The 26,267-nt window shown below is 44.7% G+C and overlaps 1 protein-coding gene across 1 annotated transcript in view; it reads left to right on the plus strand.

The window, feature by feature from the left end:
• The first annotated feature begins 3,246 nt into the window (after positions 1 to 3,246).
• Rnf216 (ring finger protein 216) overlaps positions 3,247 to 26,267 on the plus strand; it is a 103,689-nt gene continuing 80,668 nt past the window's right edge. The window contains exons 1-4 of the mRNA XM_051161098.1: positions 3,247 to 3,378; positions 15,269 to 15,390; positions 22,650 to 22,780; positions 25,554 to 26,192. Coding sequence (XP_051017055.1) covers positions 15,324 to 15,390; positions 22,650 to 22,780; positions 25,554 to 26,192 — 837 coding nt within the window. The 5' untranslated portion in view covers positions 3,247 to 3,378; positions 15,269 to 15,323. The remainder of the gene's footprint in view (positions 3,379 to 15,268; positions 15,391 to 22,649; positions 22,781 to 25,553; positions 26,193 to 26,267) is intronic.

A 26,267-nucleotide genomic window follows, 5' to 3' on the forward strand; every position in this document is an offset into this window, starting at 1 on the left:
AAAAAATTTATTGTTTCTTCTTCTCCTTCTTCTTCTTCTTCTTCTTCTTCTTCTTCTTCTTCTTCTTCTTCTTCTTCTTCTTCTTCTTCTTCTTCTTCCTGTCCTGGACTCACTTCACCTGCCTCTGCCTCCTGAGTGCTGGGATTACAGGCGTGTGCGCCACCACACCCATCTTATTATTACTTTTATTCACATTTATGTGTGTGAGTATGTACATGTTCATGTGGGTGCCCACAGGGACCCCAGGAGGATGTCAGATTGCCAAGAACAGGAGTTACAGGGGGTTGAGCCAGGTGACCTGGGTCCTCTGCAAGTGCAGTGCACACTCTTAACTGCTGAGCCATCATTCTAGCCCCAGGAAGGGTTCGATTTACAGTTTGAGGGTACAGTCCTCAATGGGGATAGGGGTGGGATCATGAGGTCACTTTGCATCCACAGACACTGAGCAAAGAAAGATAAATGCAGGGTCTCTGCTGGCTTTCCGCCATTTGTGCAGTCTGGGTGGGTCTTCCCACTTTAGTTAGCCTGGGCGTGACAGTTCCTCACAGACGTGGATGTCTGGATGACACGTGATAGGCATGCCCAGAGACTTGTCTCTTAGGTGATTTTAGATCCTCTCAGGTGGGCAATTGATATAAACATCACATAAGGTGGTGGGGCCTAGTCAGAGGTGGAGCCTCACTGAGGGCATGTCCCTAAGGGAGATTGTAAGGACCCCATGCTTTCCTTTGCTCTGTCATGGTCTCCCACCCTTGTCATTTGGATCACCAACCAGGGACCAAGGATATGATTGGCCTGGAAACTGAGAAACTGAAAGCCCATAATAACGTTCTCCCCCTCCCTTTCTCTTTTTTTCCGGGATGGGGTTCAGGGTCTCTGTGTAGCCCTGGCTGTCATAGAACTCATTCTGTAGACCAGGCTGGCCTTGAACTCATAGAGATCTGCCTGCCTCTGCCTCCCAGAGTGCTGGGATTAAAGGCGTGCACCACCTTGCCCGGCTAAGTTTTTCTCTTTATAAACTCATACCATTGGGGGTTTTGTTTGAGCGGTTGGTTGGCTTTTTTCAGACAGTCTCACTCTGTAGCCCTGACTCGCCTAGAACTCCCCATGCAGGCCAGGCTGGGTCTTTGAGCTTCTGCCCCCAGGCCTTGGGTTTACAAGCATGCTGTTGTCTATCAGTTTCTTCCCAGATTGAAAGAAATAGTCTATCCTGCCGAGGGAAGTTCCTTAAACAGAAAGGGAAACGACTCAAAAGAGCTCCAGGAAGTGCCTGAAACTGATCCGATTTATCAGGCCCCTCCCTGCCAGAGGAGGCAATCAAAGCTGAGAGCGCCCCTCTCAGAAGGGCGGAGACCAAGCTGCAGGCAAGATTCTCGGAGGAGCAAAGGTACAACTCTCAACACCAGCCCAGCTTCCTGGAAGAAGCAGAAATCGGCCGAGCTCCCTCGAAGATGTGTGAACCGACTGAGGTAACTGGAAAGGACAAGTTGCATGCTGTGCAGTAAGCTCCAGGTCCTGAGGCTTGTGTGCTGGGCTCTGGCAGTGCAGCTGACTTTTGAGTCATCTCAGCTCCTGCAAGTAACCCCAGTGAAACTCACTGGCTCACCAAGTTGGACTTTGATGGTGTCCGTCCTTTGGTCTGTCGTGGGTTCCCTATGTTGGGTGAGTAGATGTGTGGTGCTGTGTCTTTCCAGGAAAAGTATTGTTATATGGCCTATGCGCCACCACACTTGGCTTAACCACCCATGTTTTCCTTGCTTTATTGTGCTATTCCAGAATCTCTCTGCCAGCTATGGTCATACATACCTCTAATGCTAGAAATCCCAGTACTTGGGAGGAAGTGCCTATTTTCTCAGAGGCCCTATTACCCTTCCCCTTGCACCGTTGGCAGCCCTTCTCTTCTGGTGTGGTTTGACTATGCCTCTTAAGACTTTATGTACTGGAGAGATGGCTCAGTGGTTAAGAGCACCACCTGCTCTTCCAAAAGTCCTGAGCTCAATTACCAGCAACCACATGGTGGCTCATAACCATCTGTAATGTGATATGGCGCCCTCTTCTGGCTTGCAGGAGTACATGCAAGCAGAGTACTGTATACATAATAAATAAATAAAAAGAAAAAAAAAGACTTTATGTACTGAGCCAGGTGGTGGTGGCACATGCCTTTAATCCCAGCACTCGGGAGGCAGAGGCAGGCGGATCGCTGTGAGTTCAAGGCCAGCCTGGTCTACAAAGTGAGTCTAGGACAGCCAGAAGAGGGCGCCAGATCTCATTGTAGATGGTTGTGAGCCACCATGTAATTGAACTCAGGACCTTTGGAAGAACAGACAGTGCTCTTAACCTCTGAGCCATCTCTCCAGCCCCTCTTCTCTCTCTCTCTCTTATTCTCTGTTGTTCCCTTAAGTAGCTTCCCTTTCATCTCTCCTCCTGAGAGGTAGGCATATCCTATTCTGTGAAATCTTTCTCTGACTTGTCACTTTTTTGCCACTCAATTAGACATCACTTTTTTTTTTTTAACCTGAAACTTGCTCTAAACCAGGCTGGCCTTGAACTCAGATCTTCCTGCCTCCATATCCCGGATTAAAGGTGTGTTTGTATTCCAGCTGGATCACAGAAGCCTAGAAGGTCTTTGGATGTGGTCTCTTGTCAGAATAGCCACGTTCTCAACTGCCTCCTGAGTGCTGGGACTAAAGGCATGAAAATAAAACATTCTTAAATTCTAATCAAACTCTGTTAAATCAAGGCTGAAGCGCAGGCTCAGTAGATAAGAGTACTGGCCCAGACTTAATTCCTGGAAACCTCATTGCAGCTCATAATGGTCTGTAAGACCAGAAGATCCGATGACTTATTCCGGCCTCTGTAGGCACTGGGCACGCAAATGGTGCATAGACATAATATATATATATATATATATATATATATATATATATATATATATATATATATATATATATCTATATATATATATATATATATATATATCGGGTGCAGTGGCACACGCCTATAAGCGGGACAGATAAGTAAGTGGCTAATGAGTATATTCCACAGCCAGATACCCTCCAATCCTGGTGAGGAGACAGTGACCCCGGGGGTTGAGCTGTTCTTTTGTCCTCCCGCCGCAAGGGAAAGTCAAGGCTCTGCAGCTGTGGAGCCTCCTTGGAGGCCGGCTAGGCAGCCATCTCTATGGTCTCACTCTCCAGGCCCCTCCTCCCCCGCCCTCCTCTTGCCTCTATGGTCTTCCTGTCATTAGTCGGGAGGGGGCGCTGCGCGCAGGCGCGAGGTGGACGCCGTGGCTAGGCCGGAAGGAACGCAGTAGCGGCCTCGGAGGCGGCGGCTGTGGCGGCAGTAACGGCGAGAGACCTTTTCAAACGGCTGCCTCAGGTGACTTGAGCCTGAACTCCGGGCGCCTGGTCCCGCTCGCGGTGCTAGGCCAGCTGCGTGGCGAGTGCATGATGGGCGCGCGCGTGGGCTCCCGGGACCGCGGGTCGAGTGAGGAGAGTGGCCTCCCGCAGGGGCGCCACTTGGGTGGGGGCGGGGGCCCGGGCCGAGGGGCGCGCTCGTGCGGCCCGGAGGTCCTGGGGGAGATCGCGTTGGGGGTGTCGGGAGGGGAGCGTCGCAGACGACTGCTAGCCAGCCGGCTCCCCTCCCGCTACTTAAGGAAGTTTCTCGGGCCGGCCTGCTGCGCGGGGGAGGGGGCGGGCGAGCCTCCGAGAGAAGGTTCGCTGGCGGCTGGCCTCCGTGGCCGGGCTTCCCACCGTGGCCTGGTGAAGCGGAAGGGGCGGCGGGCTGTTGACTTTGAACTCCAGCCCGGGCTAGTTTGGGCCCCTTCGAGTCCGAGTTGAAGCCTGTCATCCCTGCCAGCTCTCCTGAGCAAGGGGGGGTGGGGGGGGGTAGGGGCGGGGGACGACGAGCAATGCGAGCAGTCCTGGGTTGCAGCGGTGGGAGTGAGCGCCCCGGTGGCGCGTGGCACGCTGGGTGAGCGGCGAGACCCCATGCTCGGCAGCCTCTTGTGGGGTCTCATCGGTGATCCTAAACTCCCTGCCTTTCGAAAGGGTGCCGTGACCTGGGACCCTCGCCTCCATTGTGTTAAGTGTCTTGCTTCGTAGCCGTTTCTCCACTGAGGTTTGTTTTGGTTTCTCCCTCCCTCCCCCTCTCTTCTCTCTTCCTTTCCCATCCCTTCTGTCTCCCTTCCCTAATCTTCTCTCTTTTCTCTCCTCCTTTTCTTCTTCTACTTCTCCCTCTCCCTCCCTCCCTCCCTCCCCCTCGCCCACCCCTTCCCTCTCTCACTCCTCCTCCTCCTCCTCACTGCACTAGCCTAAGAAATAGATAAAGGTAGCCTCTGGAACTCAGAAAGTCACATGCCACTGCCTTGGTGTAGGCCATCATATTCCTCCTCCTCTTCATTATTATTGATGATGATGATTGTTAATATTACCATTTTAAGGTAGTTCTTGCTGTAGACCTTGCTGGCCTGGAACTCAGAGTTCTGCGAGCTTCTGTCTCCTGAGTGTAGGGATTAAAGGTAGTGTCACCTTTCTGCTTTTAAACAGCTGCTCAATCCTGGAGCGTGCACACACCCTTCTGAGTGTGTGTTTGTGTCGGTGAGACTAATGGATTCATTGGGCTTGCGTACCAAGCAAGGGTGAAGGATTATGTATAGGAGCCTGTGTGCCCCTGAAACATATGTACCAGGGTAAAGTTTCACCCCCACCACGGATGGTAACCTTATGAAAGTTTCATCTGCTTGGTATTTTAACATATTATGAGAAGGGGTTTGTCCGTGCTTTGGCTTGGAGGAAAGGAGGGACAGTGTTTTTATGACCTTAGTTTGTTGGAATTAAGAAATAGCCAAGCTTTGCATTTTGTTTATATCCAAATTAACTGTGCCTAGGAGGTAGAGAAGGATCGTGAACTTGAACCCGGATTCTTGACACCTATGAACCTATTGTATTAGAGACATTGTATTAGAGACTTTAGATTTCTCTCTGTCTCTCTCTCTCTCTCTTTTTTTAAGGCAAGATTTCTCTGTAGCCTTAGCTATCCTAGACTCCCTTTGTAGACCAGGCTAGCCTCCGAACTCACAGCAACCCGCCTGCCTCTGCCTCCCAAGTGCTGGAATTAAAGGCATGTGCCACCACGCCCAGAGAGACTTTAGATTTTTATCTAAAAGGAACAAGAACAGCTAATAAAAAGCTTTTGAAAGGCCGGGCGTAGTGGCACACATCTTTAATCCCAGCACTCGGGAGGCAGAGGCAGGCGGATCGCTGTGAGTTCCAGGCCAGCCTGGTCTACAGAGTGAGTCCAGGATGGCCAAGGCTACACAGAGAAACCCTGTCTCGGGGGGAAAAAAAGCTTTTGAGAGGAATCTAATAAAGTTGTGGCTCAGGAGATTGAACGTTTATGAAATCTGGTGAATGTTTACAAGCTACAGTGTGAGGTAATGCTTCCTATGTTTACTGTGTTCTAGGCTTTGCCATTTTCTTTCCCTTTCTTTCTATCTTTCTTTTCCCTAGAGAAGGTTTGTCCTTGGCTCTCCGGGACTTGATTTGTAGACCAGGGTGGCCTTGAACTCACAGAGACCCACCTGTCTGCCTCCTGGAGTGCTGGGATTACAGGCACGCATCACTGCACCCGGCCATTATAACATTTCTTAGTCTTGTCGATAATGTAGGTTCTCTTAAGTGTGTGTGTATGTCTGTGTGTGTGTGTGTGTGTAAGGGGGTGCTGAAAAATAACAAAGGTTCAGAGCTGTTTTTGGAACCCATTTGGTTGCACAATTTTCGCCTCAAATTATTTTGCTGCACCTTGTTAATGCTATTCACATTGTAGTTTTTGGTTTGTTTTGGTTGTTGTTTGTTTGCTTGCTTGCTTGTTTGGTTTTTTCTCGAGACAGGGTTTCTCTGTGTACCCTTGGCTGTCCTAGACTCACTTCGTAGACCAGGCTAGCCTTGAACTCACAGCGATCCACCTGCCTCTGCCTCCCGAGTGCTGGGATTAAAGGCATGTGCCACCATGCCCGGCTTGTTTTTGGTTTTTCAAGACAGGGTTTCTCTGTGTAGCCCTGGCTGTCCTGGACCTCTCTGTAGACCAGGCTGGTCTCGAACTCCACTTGCCACTTCCTCCCAAGTGTTGGGATTAAAGGTGTGCCCCACGATGTGCTTTTTGATCAGCTTCTTGGTGTCTAGCAGTTATTCTTGTCTCCTAGCTTTAGAAGTACTGAGTAAGGCATGATCTTCTGCATTTGGAACCCAAGTTCCAGAAGAAGAGAGGTTAATGTTAAGTATAATTTCCTAAATAGTTGAAGTTACACTGTGGTATTTGAGAAATGGAAGGGGTGTTTGTGAATGAACATGGGGCCAGGACACTTAAGGGATAGTCAGGAAAGGCTTTTCTCCGAGGAAGTAGAGAACTGAGGCATGAACAGAGGTAATTTGGCCAAGGAGAGGTGGTCTCAACAGAGAATTCGGCCTGAGCGTGTCATCAGGGAACCAACTAATTTTGCTAGCGAGACTGTGGAAAGAGCTATTAGATGATGACACTACTTGGACCAGCAAAACCTGGTGGAAAACCTGATATTTTGCATACTATGGTAAGGACTTGGGTTCTGTCATGGTGACATTTGTAATTAAAAACAGCCAGGCATGATGGTGCATGCCTTTAATCCCAGCAGAGGCTAGCGAGGTGTAGATAGTGAGTTCCAGGTCAGCTGGGGTTACTTAGTGAGACCTTGTCTGGAAAACAAACACAAGCCTCAGTGTATATGAAGAGGTCAAAATGTGTGGCCTAGAAGGCAGTACTTGAACTGAAAGTAGGAAGCAAAAGGTCACAAGCTCCTAGACAGTGGATTTGTAAGATCTTGGAGGGTTAGGGCTGTAGCTCAGGTGTATGTACTTAGCACATACCAGGCCCTGGGTTCAGTTCCTAGCACTGTGCCCCACCACCAGAAACAAACTGAAAAGGTGAGTGACAGAATGTTTACTTACCTGCCCCCATTCCAGAATGTAGTTTCTAACAGTTGACAAAAACCTAAACATTTTATGTTAACTTTTTCTAAAACAGTCTTTTTTTTTTTTTTTTTTTTTTTTTTTGTAGTGAAGGCTGGCCTCAAACTCATTATGTAACTCAGGATGACCTTGAATTATTATTCATTCTGCCTCTTCTGAGTGGTGGAATCAAAAGGTCTGCCACCACTATAACAGGTGTATGTAGTACTTAAAATTGAACTGGGGCTTCCTGGGTATTAGGCAGCATTCTGGGAGCCACACTCCCAGGCCTAACTATAGTTAAATCTTTATCTAACTTTGAGGCTGGAACTAAAGCTCTGCTTTAAGGAGTAGTTGCTGTTGCTGCTCTTGCAGAGGATCTGGGTTTGGTTCCCAGCACCCACATGATGGCTCATAAATACCTATAACTCCAGTTCCAGGGTCCTTTGGGCCCCTGTATGCACCAGGAAAACATACACATATGTTGTTTGTTTTTTGTTTTTCCGCTGGCCTTTAGACATCTTGCTGTCTCTGATGTTGGTAGGTAGCTTTTGGTATCAGGTAGAGGGGGTCTGAGGACAGATCCACCTGTTTCCCCAAGATTTCCCTAGGCCAGGAGCTCTAATGCTTCACTGCCGGCATAATTTCAGTCCCATTTACCAAGTTTGCACTGCCAAGCGAGGCCAGAGCTCCCAGCTCTCAGGCAGGCTCTGGTCCAAGCTGTGGGGACTGGTCTGCCTTTCTCCGTGTGCCACTGGATGGCAGGAGGTTAGGCCCGCGCTTGGGCCGCACTGTGCAAATCTCTCTCACCTAGTCATCTCCAGCTCCACTCCACAGTGGTCCGTGGCTCCCGGTAGCTTCTGTGGTCTCTTCCCTGCAGATCAGACACTGTGCCATCCTGGAATCCCAAGTCCGAAAACATACATATATGCAAGCAAACATTTGTATGTATAAAGTAAAAACAAAACTTTTTTTTTTTTTTTTTAAGACAGGGTTTCTCTGTGTAGCGTTGGCTGTTCTGGACTCGCTTTGTAGACCAGGCTAGCCTCGAACTCACAGTGATCAGCCTGCCTCTGCCTCCCAAGTGCTGGGAGGCTCATACCATTATTTCTAGTTCACTCTTGACTGGCTCTTGTTTGCTGGATTTCCTGACACAAAATGTCCCATTGCATCAAGGCTGGTTTTCCTAATGTGTAGCTATCATTGTTCAGTTTCCCATTGGCTGGAAAATATAATTTGAACTCCAGTTCAGCTTCCTATCAACAGCACAAACTAACCCAAAATGTACTAGCTTAATACAACAATATAATTGTTAACAGGAGTGTGTGTGTGTTTGAGGCGGGGGAGGTTGATATGTAGACCAGGGTGAAGTTGCTGTGATCCTCATGCCTCTACATCCAGAGTGCTAGAATTATAGGGAAGCACCACCACTCCCAGCTTATTTATATAGTTGTATGAATCTGAATCTGGAAATTGAAAAGGGTCACCTGGCTTATGTTGTCAGCCAAGATGGCCATGGTAGGAAGATCTACTTCTAAGATGGCTTCTTCACTCACGTGTCTTGTCAGAGAGTAGAGACTGCTGGAAGACTTGAATGTTACTGTCTGTAGTGTCAAGTGTTTCCATGTGATTACAGCTGACCACACAAGCTTCTCAATATGAAGATTTATGCTCCCAGAGCTGTAGATCAAAGCTTCTGTGCTCTTAAAGGCTAAGCTAGACTCTGGCACAGGACTCAAATGGTTGGCCTTCCTAAACTGTCCCTGCCTACCTGTCCTAATTTCTGTGTATATGTATGCACATGTGTGTATGTGGAGACCTGTAGAGGAATTTTAACTCAGAACATAGCTGCTCTGAAGAGATCACATCCAAAACCTAGGTCTGTGTGATCCAGCTGCAGTAGAGACACACCTTTAATCCAGGAGACAGAGGCAAGCAGATCTGAGTTCAAGGCCAGCCTGGAATAGAGCAAGTATCAGGTTTAAAAAAAAAAAAAAAAGCTTAAGTCCAGGCATGGTGCTACATGCCTTTAATCCCAATCAGTGAAGCTAAAGTTAGTTTGTAGAAGGAAGTGCCCATGTTTGAATGTCTAGGTTGAGTGTCAGAAAAAGTGACAAAGACTTGACAGAATAAGATATGCCCAACTATCAGGAGGCTACTTATGGGACAATGCACAGAGAGAGGAGGGGAGGGGCGAGAGGAGACCGAATGAGCCAGAAAATGAGGAGGAAGCAGTTTTATGGAGAGAGGTTGAATGAGAGAACAAGCTAGAAACAGGTGAAGACAGAACAACCCAGAGAATGAGAAGGAGCCAGAAGATTAGAAAAGATTGCTAGAGTTAGTTTGAAGCCAAGCAGAGCAATTCAGAGGCCAAGAGAGAAGCCAGATTAAGTAAGGCAGCTGGGAGAGGAGTTTGAGATAGAACAGCTGAGTTGAACCAGCCAACCCAGAGCTCAGAAAGAAAAAGAAAGTCCTTATAGAGGTTTCTTTAGTAGCCAGTGGTATTGTGTAGAGTTAGCAGTTCATTGAAGCCTGAAAAATAATAATCTCTTTATTGAGATTGTATTTGTTTTAGTTACAACACTTTTATAAAGAAGCCACTAATCCACACAGGAGGCAGAGGCAGGCGGAGCTCTGCAGTTCGAGACCATAGAGTTAGTCCAGGACAGCTAAGGCTGTTAAAAAGAGAAACTCGCTGGCCATGGTGGCGCATGCCTTTAATCCCAGCACTTGGGAGGCAGAGGCAGGCAGATTGCTATAAGTTTGAGGCAGCCTAGTCTACAAAGCCAGTCTAGAACAGCTAGGGCTACACAGAGAAACTGTGTCTCGAAAAACTGAAAAGGAAAAAAAAAAAAAAAAAAAAAAAAAAAAAGGAAGAAGAAGAAGAAGCAGCAGCAGCCACTTCTCTGTTTGGTCACCCAGTGATATAATTTATGTAGAAAAAGTAAGGGAATGTCAATTATTTGCCCTTCTTTACCAATTTATTGGTTTATTTTGCATGTTTATTTTTTGTGTGTGTTTTCTGAGACAAGGTCTTAACTATGTAGCTCTGGCTGTCCTGGAACTCACTGTGTAGACCAGGCTGGCCTCAAACCCATAGAGATCCATCTTGTTTCTGCCTCCCCGAGTGCTGGGATTAAAGGTGTGTACCCCCACCACCCAGAGACCACTGTTTTGGTTTTCATTGCTGGTTTTTTGTTTGTTTGGTTGGTTTGGTTTTTTGTTTTGTTTTTGGATTTTTGAGACAGGGTGTGTCTGTGTTAGCCTTAGCTGTCCTGGACTTGCTTTGTAGACTAGGCTGGCCTCCAACTCAGCGATCCACCTGCCTCTGCCTCCTGAGTGCTGGGATTAAAGGCATGCACCACCATGCCCAGCTTTGTTTTGTTTTTTTTAAAGACCAGGTCTAATGAGCCCAGAGTGGCCTCAGTCTCACTCTGTACTTGAGGATAACCTTGATTCTCTCACTAGGCTTCCCAAATGCTGGAATCTCCACACTCAGCTTTCATTTGTTAGATTAGATAACGTATTGCTTGTCATCGTCTGAACACGACCTTTAAACAAATGGGATCGCTCAGTTGGGAGTGTGCTGGCTGTTAAAGCATCAGGACTTGCTTGATTCCCCACACCCTGTAAAAAGATCCCAGGCGTGAGGAACTGGAGTCAGGCTGCTTCCTGGGGCTTGCTGGCTAACCAGCCTAGCCAAATCGGGGTGAGTCCCACTTTTTAGTGAGAGAACCTGTCATAAAACCCAAAGATGGGCAGTGTTTGAGGAGTGACACCCAAGGTTCACCTCTGGCCTCTACATACATGTGAACACACACCACACAGTAAAGAACTCCAAATTTTTATGCACACTGAAGAGTTCCATGCCATTGAAGGTAAAAAATGTTCTATTTTGGGTCACTGGGAACTTATCCAAGATTGTTTTCTAGTTTTGGTAAGACCAATCTTGACAAATGGTCTTTGATAGCTGTTTTGGTGTCTGAGTGACAAGATGTTCCAGGCTCACTCTGTAATATCTCCTGCTCACAACCTTGGAGCTGGTAATTGTCCAATATTACTTTTGGTGAGAAAATTTCATAGACCAGAGAAAACCTTGTGTTGTGCTTTTTCTTTGTTGCCATCAAAAGATTGTTTTATGTCTGTATTCTCTTTTTTTTAAGGCTTTAATTAATTTGCTCTTGTTACATCTCAATGTTTATCCCATCCCTTGTATCTTCTCATCCCCCCCCCCCATTTTCCCATTATTCCCCTCCCCTATGACTGTTCCTGAGGGGGATTACCTCCCCCTGTATATTCTCATAGGGTATCAAGTCTCTTCTTGGCAACTATGTCTGTATTCTTTTTTTTTTTTTTTTTGTTTTTCGAGACAGGGTTTCTCTGTGTAGCCTTGGCCATCCTGGACTCACTTTGTAGACCAGGCTGGCTTCGAACTCACAGCGATCCACCTGCCTCTGCCTCCCGAGCGCTGGGATTAAAGGCGTGCGCCACCACGCCCGGCTATGTCTGTATTCTTAACAGTGGTTTTATGCAAGATGATTTAAAACTTGGTCTACATGCTGAGTTATGGCCAGAAAGAAAGGCTATAAGGTTAGTAATAGGGCTAGTCTCAGAGTTGATTGTGAACATTGTCGACTAGTTAATACAGGCAAAGTGGTTAGAGAGTGCCTCACACAGCACCCTCACTTTAGTTTCTAATTGTGTTGTTAGCATCTCAAACAAGATCAAGGCTAATAACTCAGCTCTCAGGTGAATAGCACTTCCTCAGGACCCTGCCCTTATAACTGTACCGGATTTTAACTTCAGCCTTAGAAAAAGGTTTGAGGTTGGAGTGGTCATTGGATATCTAAAACTTAGACTTTTTAAAGGAATTAATTTATTGTACTATAGATTGGTTCTTAAACTCTTTTTTGTTGTTGTTTTGTTTGTTTCCTTTTGTTTTGTTTTTCTGCCTCTGCCTCCCCAACTGATGGGATACAGGCATGCACCACCATGCCCAGCTTTGTTTTCTTTTTTAATGTGTTCATGACTCAATAGGCATCTTCAATGGCTTTTACTAGTTTGCTGAATTCTCTCAAGTTTTTCTTTATCTGAGTGAAGCTGGAGACTAACAAGCTTGTAGTGCCCCTGGATGCCCTTCACTGGGAGCTGCCAGCAACAATATCAGGTATCAGCAGAGCTGCTGTGCCTCTGGACCAGTTCTACTTCCATCAGCAGGGCCATTTGCAATTCCCAGTCCCATCTCTGCTTAAGACTACTGTTTCTGTTATTTTGATACGGAATCTCACTGTCTAGCACTGGATAATAGCTTAGATTTCACTAGGTGAGGCTGGCCTCAAACTCAGAGATCTGCCTGCATTTGCCTCCCAAGTAGGAACCAAAGTCATATGCTACCATACCTGGCTAGGATTATCTTGTTATTTATTTCTTGACTGAAATTACAACTATTTAGCATGAGAAAAAATAAAGGCATACCTAAAAGTGTCATAATAGTAGAGATTAAAATCATAAAACTGCTGGCCGGTGGTGGTACTCATCTTTAATCATAGCACTCAAGACACAGAGACAGGAGGATCTCTGTGAGTTTGAGACCAGCTAGGAGTACATAGAGAGACCCTCCCTACCTGAGTTCTGAGGGCAGCCTGGTCTACAGAGGGAGTTCTGGGGCAGCCAAAGCTACACAGAAACCCTGTCTCAAAATGCCCTGCCAAAGCTGGAGAGATGGCTCAGAGGTTAAGAGCACTGGCTGTTCTTCCAAAGGTCCTGAGTTTAATTCCCAGCAACCACATGGTGGCTCACAACCATCTTTAATGAGATCTGGTGCCCTCTTCTGGTATGCAGGCACACATATAGGCAGAATACTGTATAAATAAATAAATCTTAACTCATCTTTAATCCCAACACATGGGGAGGCAGAGGCAGGAAAACTGCGGTGAGTTGGAGGCCAGACTGGTCTACAAAGAGTGTAGGACAACCAAGGTTACATAGAGAAACCCTGTCTCAAAAAAAAAGAAAAGGAAAGGAAAAAAAAAAAAAAAAAGAAAGAAAGAAAAGAAAGGAAGAAAGAAAAAGCTTCATTTAGAGAAAAGGAATCAGGGGTGGGGGTGGGGATTGCGCACACCTTTAGTTCCAGCACTCAGGAGGAGGCAGAGGCAGATGTATCATTGTGAGTTCAAGGACAGCCAAGGCTACACAGAAAAACCCTGAGTTTAAGAACCAGCAACACACACACAAAAAAAAAAAAAAAAAAAAAAAAAAGACGAAGAAGAACCAGTAATGCACACCTGTAATATCAGCACTCAGGAGGCAGAGGCAGGCAGATCACTGTGAGTTCAAGGCCAGCCTTGTCTACAAATCGAGTCCAGGACAACCAGAGCTCTGTTACACAGAGAAACCTTGTCTGGAAAAAACAAAACAAAAGCCCCAAGAATTTGGAGTCCATAGCAACAACAGCAGTTCTAGAATGTCCTTTGGCCTCATTGGCTGCAAGCAAGATATCACAGAAGAAGTTGATATTGGCTCAGGTGGGTCTTCATGACATAGGCGTGTTATCAGCATCTTTTATATTAGTGCTTCCATCCAGGAATGGTGGAAAGTTAAATAGAGTATGGCGTTTCATCTGTCTCGCCCTCCTCCCTTCCCTCCCAATCACTCTTCCTGTTCTTTTACTTTACTGTGAAGGCAGTTCATCTATTATGGACATCCTTATACCATTTCTCTGAGTCATAGCACAGATGTCACCTCAGGTGATTTCCTGTACAGAGGAAAGTGGACTTCAGAGTCAGCCAGCTATGGATCTGAGTCTCAGAGCTTGCACCCCTTCTCTCAGGTCTGTCTGCCTCAGCGAGGACCGAGTGGAAAGCTGACGTGCTAATACAGGCATTGCACTGTGCTGTCCTCCTCTCAGTTCTAGCTTTGCTCTACCACACTCATTTGTGAGCTTGTCCTGTCTCAGCTCAGAACTCCACCAGCCTTGTCTGCCATGGCAAATGCCCAGCAGTCTGCAGAGAGCGAAGTCCTGGTCCGTTAGGTTGTAAAATATATACTATGCCTGACAGGGAATATTCCCTGAGTATACTCAGCCAGCAGTATGAGTTTCTGCCTGTCTGTGTCCTTGCAGTTATGTTAAAGTGACATCTGTCTCTATACAGTCAGTCGATCAACAAATAATACAGTAAATGTGTCTGTGACAACTCGGGGGAAAGTCCTGCTATTATCTTTTTGAAATAACTTTTTACATACAGTTTCTCATGTTGTGGTGACCCCAAACTATAAAATTATTTTCGTTGGTACTTCATAAGTATAATTTGCTACTGTTATGAATCATAATGTAAATATCTGTTTTCCAATAGTCTTCAGCAACACCCTTTTGACCTCACCCCCACCCCCAAAGGGCATTGAGAACCACTGCATTACATCATTCTTTTCTCTTTTTGAATTCTCTGGCACTTCAGTGGTAGAATATTTGTCTCTTCTGACTAACCTCTGCTTAAGTCCTTTTACATTTGAACATAATCTGTGTACAGTGACATGAGCAGGTGAGGGTACAGTTTGACCCAGTCCCAGTTCAATCCATCTCAACAGATGCATGCAGTAGACTCCTGCAGTAAACTACCTCTTCAAGCTCGGTTTCTCTTGCGCCTAAAATGTTGCTTCATGCTTTTTGTGGTCACCTGCCCCCCCCCCCTTTTGTAATTTTAAATTAGCTGGTTAGACCTGTAATCCCGGTGTTTTGGAAATGAGGTTCAAGGCCTACCTGGTCTATTGAATGAGGCCCTGTCTCAAAAATAAAAACCAGACTACATGGTGACGCATGCTTTTAATTCCAGGTCCTAGGAGGCAAAGGCAGGAGAATCCCTTGAGTTCCAAGACCAGCCAGTGCTACTCAGTGAGATCCTGTCTCAAAAAAAAAAAAAAAAAAAAAAAAAAAAAAAATTTAAGCCAAAAGGAGATGTATATCTCATGAGTTTTCAGATTTGTAGATCTTTATTGCAATGAAATGTTAGGCTTGTGTGTGGGTTCAGTGGTAGAGTGATTGATTGCCTATGGCATATGCAAAGCCTTGAGTTCCCTTGCACTTCAATTCATCAATTAGTAATTTGTTTTTCAGTTTCTGAGACAGTTTCTCCATGTAGCTTTGGCTGTGCTGCAGCTGAGTCTGTAGACCAGGATGGCTTTAAACTGACAGCGATCTGCCTGCCTCTGCCTGCCTCGTGCTGGGATTAAAGGTGTGCAGCGCCACCACCACCCTTTTTGTTGTTAATGCTGTCTTCTCTCTTTTGGGACAGATGATCGCCATGTTTGGGTACTAACAATCGCATATGTTTATATCTGAATTTGAAAATGGCAGAGGGAAACAACAAAGAGGAGGTCATTCACTTGAACAACTTTCATTGCCACCGGGGACAAGGTGAGTTGTTTGTCCTTTAGTATGATGCCAGTATCTGCTTTGAAATGAGCCTGTTTTGTACTTATTTATTATTATGTATACACTGCTCTGCCTGCGGGTATAACTGCAGGCTAGAAGAGGGCATCAGGTCACATTATAGATGGCTGTGAGCCACTATGGTTGCTGGGAACTGAATTCAGGACCTTTGGAAGAACAGTCAGTGTTCCTTACCTCTGAGCCATCTCTCCAGCCCCGCATTCTTGATCTTAAAATAATTTATTTCTATTTTGCTGCAAGATTCTGGCTTAGCATCATTGAGAATGTTAAGACATAGTTCTTTGTCTTATAGTCTTTAATATTTTTAAAAAATCTATTGATTCGAGGTTGGAGAGATGGCTCAGAGGTTAAGAGCACTGACTGTTCTTCCAGAGGTCCTGAGTTCAATTCCCAGCAACCACGTGGTGGCTTACAACCATCTATAATGTGATCTAATGCCCTCTTCTGGAGTGTAGGCATACATACAGGCAGAGCATTATATATACAATAATAAATAAATCTTTTAAAAAAATCCATTGATTCACAAAGAACAGAAGAGTACCTGCATTTCCATAACGTTTCCTATATGCATGTGGAGTGTTCTGTCAAATACATTTATTTATATTTGGTCTTAAAAAATTAATATTCATGCATAAAGAGAATCCTTAATGTATTATGTTAGAAAATGTTATTAATATTTACTATTAATTCATACAATTACCATATTTTCCGGCATGTAAGACGACTTTTTAACCCTGAAAAATCCATGCCAAAGCTGGGGGGTCATCTTATACTCCAGGTACTTACCTGCAGCTTGCTTCATGTGTCTGCAGCATATGTTGGGGGATGCCACAGCCAGTTCCCCGTGAGGAGCAAGCTGCACACGTGTTCCTGTACCTCGAGGAGGAGAATGTGAGCGTGATTGGCTCTCCACCAGAACCCTCATATTCAACTCAGGGCTGAGCGTTGAGGGTGTGCATTGGAAGAGGGGTAGTCTTATACAGTGAAAAGTTGGCGGGGTTGTCTTATATGCCCAGACATCTTATACACCCGAAAATGCAGTATTACAGCAGTTATTTTTTTAGCCTGCTATTATAGAAGTAAAAGACTCGAACACCAGTTAGATTTGTTTTATTTTTGTTTTTGCGACAGGGTTTCTCTTGTAGTCCTGGTTGTCCTGGCCTCACTTTGTAGACCAGGCTGGCCTCAAATCACAGAGGTCCACCTGCCTTTGCTTCCTAAGTCCTAAGATTAAAGGCATGTGTCACCATGCTTGCTTGGCCTTTTGTTTCTTTGTTTGTTTTTTCTAGACAGGGTTTCTCTTTGTAGCCTTGGCTGTCATGGAACTCATTATGTAGACCAGGCTGGCCCGACCTCAGAGATCTGCCTGCTTCTGCCTATCAAGTGCTGGGATTAAAGTCATGCTCCACCACTGAGGCTGGGCAGGTCTTAACCCCTTAAGCTACCTTGTTATTTCCCAGCCACCCATCCTGTTCAAAATTCCCATCAATACTTGGACATGCTCCATTTGGGCTGCTTCTCTCCATCATGCCAGTCCTCAGAGCCAGCTCCTGACCATGCGCTTCTTTTTTATGCTAACCCATGGCAACGTGTTCCTTTCTTCTCCTTTTTCTCTTGTGACCTTCTGGCTCCCAAGCCCTCAAACCTTAGCTCCGCCTACTTCTCTTCTGCCCTGCTCCTGTGTAGGCATTTAATTGGCCAATCAGGGATAATTTGGAGGCAAGGTCACATAGCATCACTTGGTATACAGGAGAGGGTTTCTTGGTAGAACAATCAAGATCTCAGGGATGTGGGGATGGGGTGGGGGATGGGCAGCAGCAAGCAATTAACAATTAAATACAAAGCACCAGACCATGATGCAACAATATTCACTTCTTTTTTGGATGGGGCGTCCAGACAGGATTTTTCTACGTAGCCCTGGCTGTCCTGGACTCACTTTGTAGACCAGGCTGGCCTCGAACTCACATCGATCCTCCTGCATCTGCCTCCCAACAATAATTACTTCTTATGAGTACAAATTCCACGAAGAGGCTAAGGTAGCTTTGTTTTTTTTCTCTTCGTATTTTATGGTTGCGAAGGTGATTTTTCCCCCCCAGAGTATGAAATAAGTCATATATATATTTGCCATAGCACATTTGAAGTGTAAAAAATTTTATTAAGTGAGTAAATTTAGGGGAAACAGAATCATTCAGACTATACATATTATAGGTACCATAGAAATACGCAGTTTAAGATTTTGATAATACTGTAGTCCTAGCTTGTAGTGATTCAGAAAATTTGAAATCTTAGCTGAAATTTGTATACATGCTCATTTCTGACTTTTGTACATGCATATTGAATTAATATTAAAATTTTAAAACTGGGCCTTAAATATAATTGAACAGAGTTTTCTTCAAAAACAACTGCTATGCTGGGTGTGGTGGCACATGTTTTTAATTCCAGCACTCAGGAGGCAGAGGCAGGTGAAATCTGTCACTTTGAGGCCAGCCTGGTCTACATAGAGAGTTCCAGAACAGCTAAAGCTACACAGTAAAACCGTGTCTCAAAAAATATACATAGATCAATATATAACACATCAGCTTTCTTTTGGAAAATTATTCACTTTGGAAATTTATTTTTTGTTGTATTTTTTTGTTGTTGTTGTTTGTTCAGTAAAAATAAATACACCATACCTATTGTAAGGGTGTTAGTCAGTTGTGTAGAGTTGGTTGGTTTATTCAGCTCTATTAGCTTTTTGTTTTGTTTTGTTTTTAAACATTTAAACTACTGTCTTATTTAGTCTTGGTTTTTTGAGACAGGGTTTCTCTGTGTAGCCTTGGCTGTCCTGGACTCACTTTGTAGACCAGGCTGGCTTTGAATTTACAGCGATTTGCCCACCTCTTCCTCTAGAGTGCTGGGATCACAGGCATGTGCTACAGCGTTTGGCTATTTTATTTTATTAAAATTTTTAAAAAATCACTTTACAGCCTCATCCCAGCCCCCTCTCTTTTCTCCTTCCAGTCCCACCCTCATGCCCCCATCCTTAGAGAAGGGGAGGTCCCTAAGGGCTACCAACCTATCCTGGAGCCTCAAGTTGCAGCAGGACTAAGCACATCCTCTCCCAGCCCAGCTAGGGGCAAGATTTCCAGAGGTAGGCAACAGAGTCAGAGATACCTCTACTCCTCTTGTTAGGGAACCCACATGATGGCCATGACCATGCATATATCTGCTACATATGTGTAGGGGGTATAGGTCCAGTCTATGCATGCTCTTCAGTTGTTGGTTCAGTCTCTGTGAGCCTAGCAATTTTTATTATGCAAATATCACGTTTTGGGAGGGCAGTTTCCTCCTCCTCCTCTTATTCTTTTTGTTTGTTTGTTTGATTTTCAACACAAGGTGCAGCCTAGGCTGTTCTAAACTTGCTTTGTAGATCAGGCTAGCCTCTGCCTCCCCTGTCATTAAAGGCATGTGTCGCCACATCCAGCTAATTTTTTCTTCTTAAGAGTTCTGAAAAACGAATTTATAACCTTAGAATTGTGACCAGATCATTTCTGCGACCCTGTGAAGATTCCTGTGTTTCTTTGCAGTGCTCACTCCATCTTGACCTCAGAAAGCCACTAGTCTACTTCATGCCATTATTCAGTTTCCTATAAATGGAACCACAGTACACTTTTCTCTAGAATTCTTTGGCCCAGTATATTGGAATTAAAACATAAATCAATTACAAGGTGTTGTTGAAGTTAGGATTTATTTATTGGCCTGGTGGTGCTGGTGGTGGCACACGCCTTTAATCCCAGCACTCAGGAGGCAGAGGTACGTGGATCTCTGTGAGTTTGAAGCCAGCCTGGTCTACAGAATTAGTCCAGAACAGCCAGGGATACACACAGAGAAACCTGTCTCAGGGGGAAACATTATTTATTTATGTATTTTGGGTGTTTTGTCTGCATGTATGACTGCACAACAGAAGAGAGCATTGAATCCCATTATAGACAGTTGTGAGCCTGTGAGTGCAGGGAATTGAACTCAGCACCTCTGGTTGAGTTGCCAGTGCTCTTAATCTCTGAACCATCTCTATAACCCCACAAGTTCTTATTGGAAAATCCTTGTGTCTATGGACTATATGAATAGACTTCAGACTGGGCAGTGGTGGCACACACCTTCTGCACTCAGGAGGCAGAGGCAGGCGGATCTCTGAGCTTAAGACCAGCCTGGCTTGCAGAGTAAATTTCAGGACAGCCAGGGATATACAGAGAAACCGTGTCTCAAAAACAAAAAAACCAAAGAAAAAAAATAATAAATCCATAACAATGAAAATACATATTTTAAAGAAAACTTAAGGACACACACAAGCACGCACACAGGCACACACACACGCACGCACGGCCTAAAAACACATGTATTATATATCAAATAAAGCTGGGGAAATGAGAGTCCAAGTAAGGGACCAGCAAATATTAAGGTCCAAATACTTAGTACTGCCTTGCAGACTGTGTCTCCGTTACATCAACTTAGCAATACAGTTTGTCTCTTAAGATTGAACATATGCTTACCCTGTGACTCAGCATTTCCATTCCTAGAATGTTCTCAACTGAAATGAGCACACCAAAGCATGTACATAACAGCAGTATCCAAAATCGCCCATATTAGCACCAACTCTGATGCCCATCAAGGGAGGGCTGAATTATTTATGATATATTCACAGCAGATTAACATGCAGCAAAGAGAACTGTCATCACAGGAATATGGATGTATCCCAATCATGTGATTTGCAAGAAAGCCAGACACAGAAGAATCCCTACTTACAGCCGTCCAAGACTAATCTGTAAAGTTAGAAGTCTTGCCTTTGAGGAGGATGGCCCCAACTACACTGTAAGACCATGTCTAAAAGGAAAGACAAACACAAAAACAAAATTAGGGCTACTGATACAGCTCAGTGATAGTGCTCTTTCTAGCAGGCCCAAAGCCCTGGAAGATGGTTCAGTGAGCAAAATTGACTGCTGAGCAGGAGCCTGGTTTCCCCGCCCCATCCCTCAGAATCTACATAAAGATATACATGGTAGTGCATGTCAATAACCCTGGCGGTTCTACAGCAAGATGGTAGGTGGAGGCAGGAGAATGTCTGGAAGCTTGCAGGCCAGCTAATCTGAGCACAGCAATGAACAAGAGAACTTGGACAAGGTGAAAAGCAAGAATGTTGTTCTGTGTCATAATACATGTGCCTGGTGTCAGTCTTACACAGGAACTCTGTGTTACCACGTACTACAAAGATCTATTTATTGCAGGGGAGGGGGAGGGCCAGGCATAGCAGTGTGTATCTGTATTCCTAGTACTGGGGATTCAGAGACAGGAGGGATCCCAAGGCCTCTGGCTGTTCACTGTGACTGAATAGTGAGAATTCCAGGTTAGTGTCAAAACTGTCAGAACATAGGGTAGAAAATGATAACTGAGGGTCACACATATTCCACCTCTGGCCTTCACAGACAAGGGCTTGTGGGCCCCCCCAGTCAAATAAATAATAATGATGAAACACTTTTTCTATAAGAAAAGATTTAAGATCAGATGTCAGCCCTACATAATGGGGAAAGCAGTCTCCACAGATGGATCCACACATACCCATAGACTAGGGAGAGCAGGACTGGCTCTTTGGGTTTAACTAGTTGTGGTTCCACTTAAAAGAGAGCAGGTGCCTGGGCATGGTGGCGCATCCTTTAATCTCAGCACTCAGGAGGCAGAGGCAGGCAGATTGCTATGAGTTCAAGGCCAGCCTGATCTTCAAAGTGAGTCCAGGATAGCCAAGGCTACACAGAGAAACCCTGTGGGGTGGGGAGAGGGAGAGCAGGCAGGTTAAATTGCCTAGTCATAGATGCCAGATTAGTGATTGCGTGGTAGATGTTAAGTATTATGCTTAAATAGTTTATGTGCAAAAGTAGGCTGATTTTTAAATCTTAAGTGAATATATTACTATTTTTGATTAATAATTTTTTCAGTTGTGGTTGTTTAAACTGTCTTTCATTTATACAAGGAGTAAATATGGGGAGTCTCTAAAGACACTGGTAGTTCTATGACAGTATAATAATAAAACAGTTTCATGTTTGAAAAAAAATTGCAGTTGGCTTGAGGAGAATTTGTTTTTTGAGGCAACATCTCACTCCTTCAGGCTGGCTTCTATAACTTTATATGCTTAGAGGATGGCCTTGACCCTATCTTCCTGGGTGCTGCAATCTCAGGCACGTACCAATGCACCCAACTAAAACGATGATGATGATTCTTCCTCTTCCTCTTGTTCCTCCTCCTCTTCCTCCTCCTCCTCCTCTTTCTCCCCCTCCATTTATTTTTTACTATGTATACAGTGTTCTGCCTACATGTACACCTGCAAGCCAGAAGAGGGCACCAGATCTCATTATAGATGGTTGTGAGCCACCATGTAGTTGCTGGAGATTGAACTCAGGACCTCTTGAAGAGCTGTCAGTGCTCTTAACCTCTGAGCCATCTCCAGGCCCTAAAAAGAATCTTACAAACACATTAAATGCCTATATTCCTAGTATCCAAAGGCTGAGGTGGCCGGGCATGGTAGTGCATGCCTTCAATCCCAGGACTCAGGAAGCAGAGGCAGATGGATCTCTGTGAGTTCAAGGCCAGCCTGGACAAGCCAAGTCCAGGACAGCCAAGGCTGCACAGAGAAACCCTGTCTTGAAAAACAAAGAGGGCTGGGCAGTGGTGGTGTACACCTTTAATCCCAGCACTTGGTAGGCAGAGGCAGGCCTGGGCTACAGAGCGAGTTCCAAGACAGCCAGAGCTGTTACTCAGAGAAACCCTGTCTTGAAAAACAAAACCAAATAAACAAGCAAAACCAAAGACAAACAAAAAGGCTGAGGTGGAGGATTGCCAGGGATTTGAGGCTAGTCTAGTCTACATAATACCAAACCAGCTAGCCAGCCATGGCTATAGCATAAGACTGGCATAAAACAAAACAGAACAAAACAACAACAACAAAAAAACCTGCAGATTTCTCCAACCGAATATAAGGAAAAGTTGATATATCTTGCGCCTTCTGTCTGGCATTTCTCAATGTCAATGGCAAAAATCAACATGGAAACAGTTCTTGCTGCTTGAGTCTGTGTGCAATTGAGGTGTTAACTGTTAGTAGCCCTGAACATGGCTTAAGGCTGGAGTCAAGGGTGAGTATAGGCATGGAATGTGCTCATGCTGGCCCCACAGTGATCATGTTTTCTACCTCCCTGTAGAATGGCTGACTGTCAGAGATGGGCCCATCACCATATCTGACTCCTCTGATGAGGAAGGGATTCCAATGCTGGTTACCCCTGCTACTGAGCAACATGAGGAGGACCTGGATGATGATGTCATCCTGACAGAAGTGAGTGGTTTCAAACTGCCTATAATGAGAGCAGCCCATTCCCATCTGTCTCTTGTTTCCTTCACGTTAGTCTGTTTCTGTGCCCTAGCTCTGTCTGTGAGCACTTTTTTGTTTGTTTTGTTTTTGTTTTCCGAGACAGGGTTTCTATGTCTACCCTTGGCCATCCTGGACTCACTTTGTAGACCAGGCTGGCCTCAACTCACAGCGATCCACCTGCCTCTGCCGCCTGAGTGTTGGGATTAAAGGCACGCCCCAGCACACCCTACTGTCTGTGAGCACTTTATTGCTCTCACTTTTTAGCCATTATTATATATGATGTGCCTTACTATCATATAGAACTTAATTCCTTTATAGTTCTCAGGTATCTTTAGTCCCACCCATGCTATATTCTTGATAACATTTTAATGATGCTGGCTTTATGAGAATAGTTTATAAGTTTTATCTATGGTTTTGAATATACAAACAAAAAGTTAAAGCCTTTTTAAAAAACTTTTACTGTAGTGTTTTGGTTTTTGGTTTTTGGTGGTTTTTTGTTTTTTTGTTTTTTTTTTTTTTAGTTTTTCGAGACAATGTCTCTCTGTATAGCCTTGGCTGTCCCGGACTCACTTTGTAGTCCCGGACTCACTTTGTAGACCACGCTGGCCTTGAACTCACAGCAATCCACCTGCCTCTGCCTCCCGAGTGCTGGGATTAAAGGCGTGCGCCACCACGCCCAGCTGTTTTTTGTTTTGTTTGTTTTGGTTTGGTTTTTTTTGGAGGGTTCTTTTTCTATTTTGAGTATTTGGTTCTCTTTCTCTCTCTCTTTTTTTTTTTTTTTTTACTTTCCTCTTTCTTTTAGACAGGGCCTCATATAGTCCAGCTGGCCTGGAACATGTTATATAGAATAGACTGACCTGGCAATGACATAGATTCACCTATCTCTATCTCCTGGGTTGAGTGCTGGGATTAAGAGTACGTACTACCACACTGGCATTTCTCATGTTTTCTTGATTTGATAAATTTAACCATTGCTTTCTATTCCTTCTTTTAAATATTTTTTCTTAAGATTTATTTTCACTTTATGTGTCTGTCTGTGAGAATGAATGCCATGTGTGAATGAATTGCCCTTGGCCATAAAAAGGCAATCAGATCCATTGGCTTTGTTATAGGTATTTGTAAGCTGCTGATGTGGATGCTGAGAACCAAACTGATCTTTTAGAAGAACAGCTGAGCCATCTTTCTAGCCCATTCTCTTTGTTTTATTCATTTCCTTTACCCAAGAAATAGCTCTAAGATTTACCTGGTGGAGCTTGCACTTGTTTTCTCAGGCATAGATTTCTGCTTTGGTATTTAGTAGTTCTTCCCTTCTGCTTTGTCATATTTGACATACTTTGCTTATTATGCGGTTCCTATACTACTTTAGACGTTCACTATGTGTTTATCTTCTTGGGTTTTTGGGATAGTGTTTCTGTGTAATAATACTCTGGCTGTCCTGGAACTAATTTTGTAGACCAGATTGGCCTCGAACTCACAGAGATCTGCTGGCCTCTGCCTTCACAATGCTGTGATTAAAGCTGGTGTCACCACACCCAGGCACATGTCCTCTTAATTATATAACATATCTTAATGGCTGTAAGCATATTATGCATGCTTTTAGATTACATAAGTGATTTTAGTGTGGATTGAGAATTATACAGATAATCTTGTTTATGTATGTAACAAATGATGGGTCTTTTGAATTGTACTTTTGACTGTCATGAAAAATGTGTAGTTCTGCTGTAAAGGTTTGTGTGTGACTATATATTTTCATTTCTGTTTGTATATGCAAGAAGAGTTGCTGCATCACTTAGAAACTGTTGAAGCCTAACTGCAGCTGTACCATTTTACATTACTACTAGCTTCTAATATTATCTGTGTTCTTGCTTATACCTTATTTATTATGGCTAGATGATATTAAGTTTTGTGGCTTTGACTTACTCTGCTGAGTACTCAGAGATTTGAGAGGGTGTGTGTGTGTGTGTGTGTGTGTGTGTGTGTTTTACAAGTACACGAACAAATGTGAGGGTTCATTCACTTATATACACTGGTGGAGACCTCAGGGGGTTGCTGTCTTCCTCTGTTGTTCTCCACCTACTTTATTTGAGGCAGTGTCTGTCAGTGAGCCCAGAACTCTTTATTTTGGCTAGACTGTCTGGCCAGGGGGCCATTACCATCCCAGCACCTAGAAGGCAGAGGCAGGTGAGTTCCAGGCCAGCCAAGAGTACATAGTGCAACCCTACCTATCTTTTTGTTGTTGTTTTTGTTTTTTGAGACAGGTTTCTCTGTGTAGCCCTGGCTGTCCTGGACTCACTTTGTAGACCAGGCTGGCCTTGAACTCACAGTGAACCGCCTGCCTCTGCCTCCTAAGTACTGGGATTAAAGGCCTGTACCTCACCACCGCCCTGACCCTACCTATCTTTAAAAAAGAGAGAGAGATGTAATAGTCTTTTCTTCTGCGGGGGATGGAGGGAGGGGATGCTTCTAGTTTTGTTTCTTTCCTATCCTTTCAGTATGAGTCCAGAAGTAGGCATAGATACAGGAAGGAAATTGATTTTTTATTATTAAAATTTTATTTTTTTCTTAGACACATAAGCCTCATACATCCCGACCCAATCTCATCAAACCAGCTGCCCAGTGGCAAGATCTGAACAGATTGGGAGAAGAAAGGCCTAGAAAGTCTAGAGCACACTTTGAAGCAGATATCCACAGCTATCTTTCCTTTTATAACAACTCATTGTTTGGTTCTGGGGCACAGGATGATTCTGAGGATGAATATGGTGAATTTCTGGATCTTGGGAGTAGCAAAAAAGAAGGAGAAGCCAAACCTGGACCAAGCAATAAGCAGACAGCGAACAACGTTGTCAACCCCAGGTTGGAGCAGAAAGTCATTATATTGGGAGAAAATGACCTTCTTTTCCCAGAAAGTGAACCTTTGGAGGTTCAGAACCAATCATTGGAAGACTCAGAGACTGATCTCTTATCAAATCCTGGAGAGCCAACTGCCTCAGTAGACGACCAGGTAATCGAAGAAGAGTATTGGCTTGACCATCCATACTTCCAGGCTCTGAATCCACAGCCTCAGGAGAGAATAAACCAGGTTGTGCCCCAAGAGCGGCATTCTGAATCAGAAATGGGCCCAATGTTCTTGCCCCATGATTTCCCAGAGCCAGCTTTTCCAAGGCCAGGACCCCAGCAGGAGGGGATTCCAGGCCCTGCTTCTCCGCAGCCAGCCCATCCTCTAGGAGAACTTGAAGACCAGCAGTTAGCAATTGATGAAGACCCTGGGCCACCTTTCCCCCTGCCAGCATCTCAACAAGCCAACTTGGAAAACATGTGGGAACAAGAAGCTGCTGGAGTAGATAAAGAACTCATTGCACTGTTAGTGAAAGAAACTGTAAGTTTATTTCTTTTTATTATGACTTAATAATGCTGTACTATTAATACTGATATTATGCTATGTTTTCTGCCG

Source organism: Acomys russatus, chromosome 19 (assembly GCF_903995435.1).
Source record: "Acomys russatus chromosome 19, mAcoRus1.1, whole genome shotgun sequence".
Classification (NCBI taxonomy): Eukaryota; Metazoa; Chordata; class Mammalia; order Rodentia; family Muridae; genus Acomys; species Acomys russatus.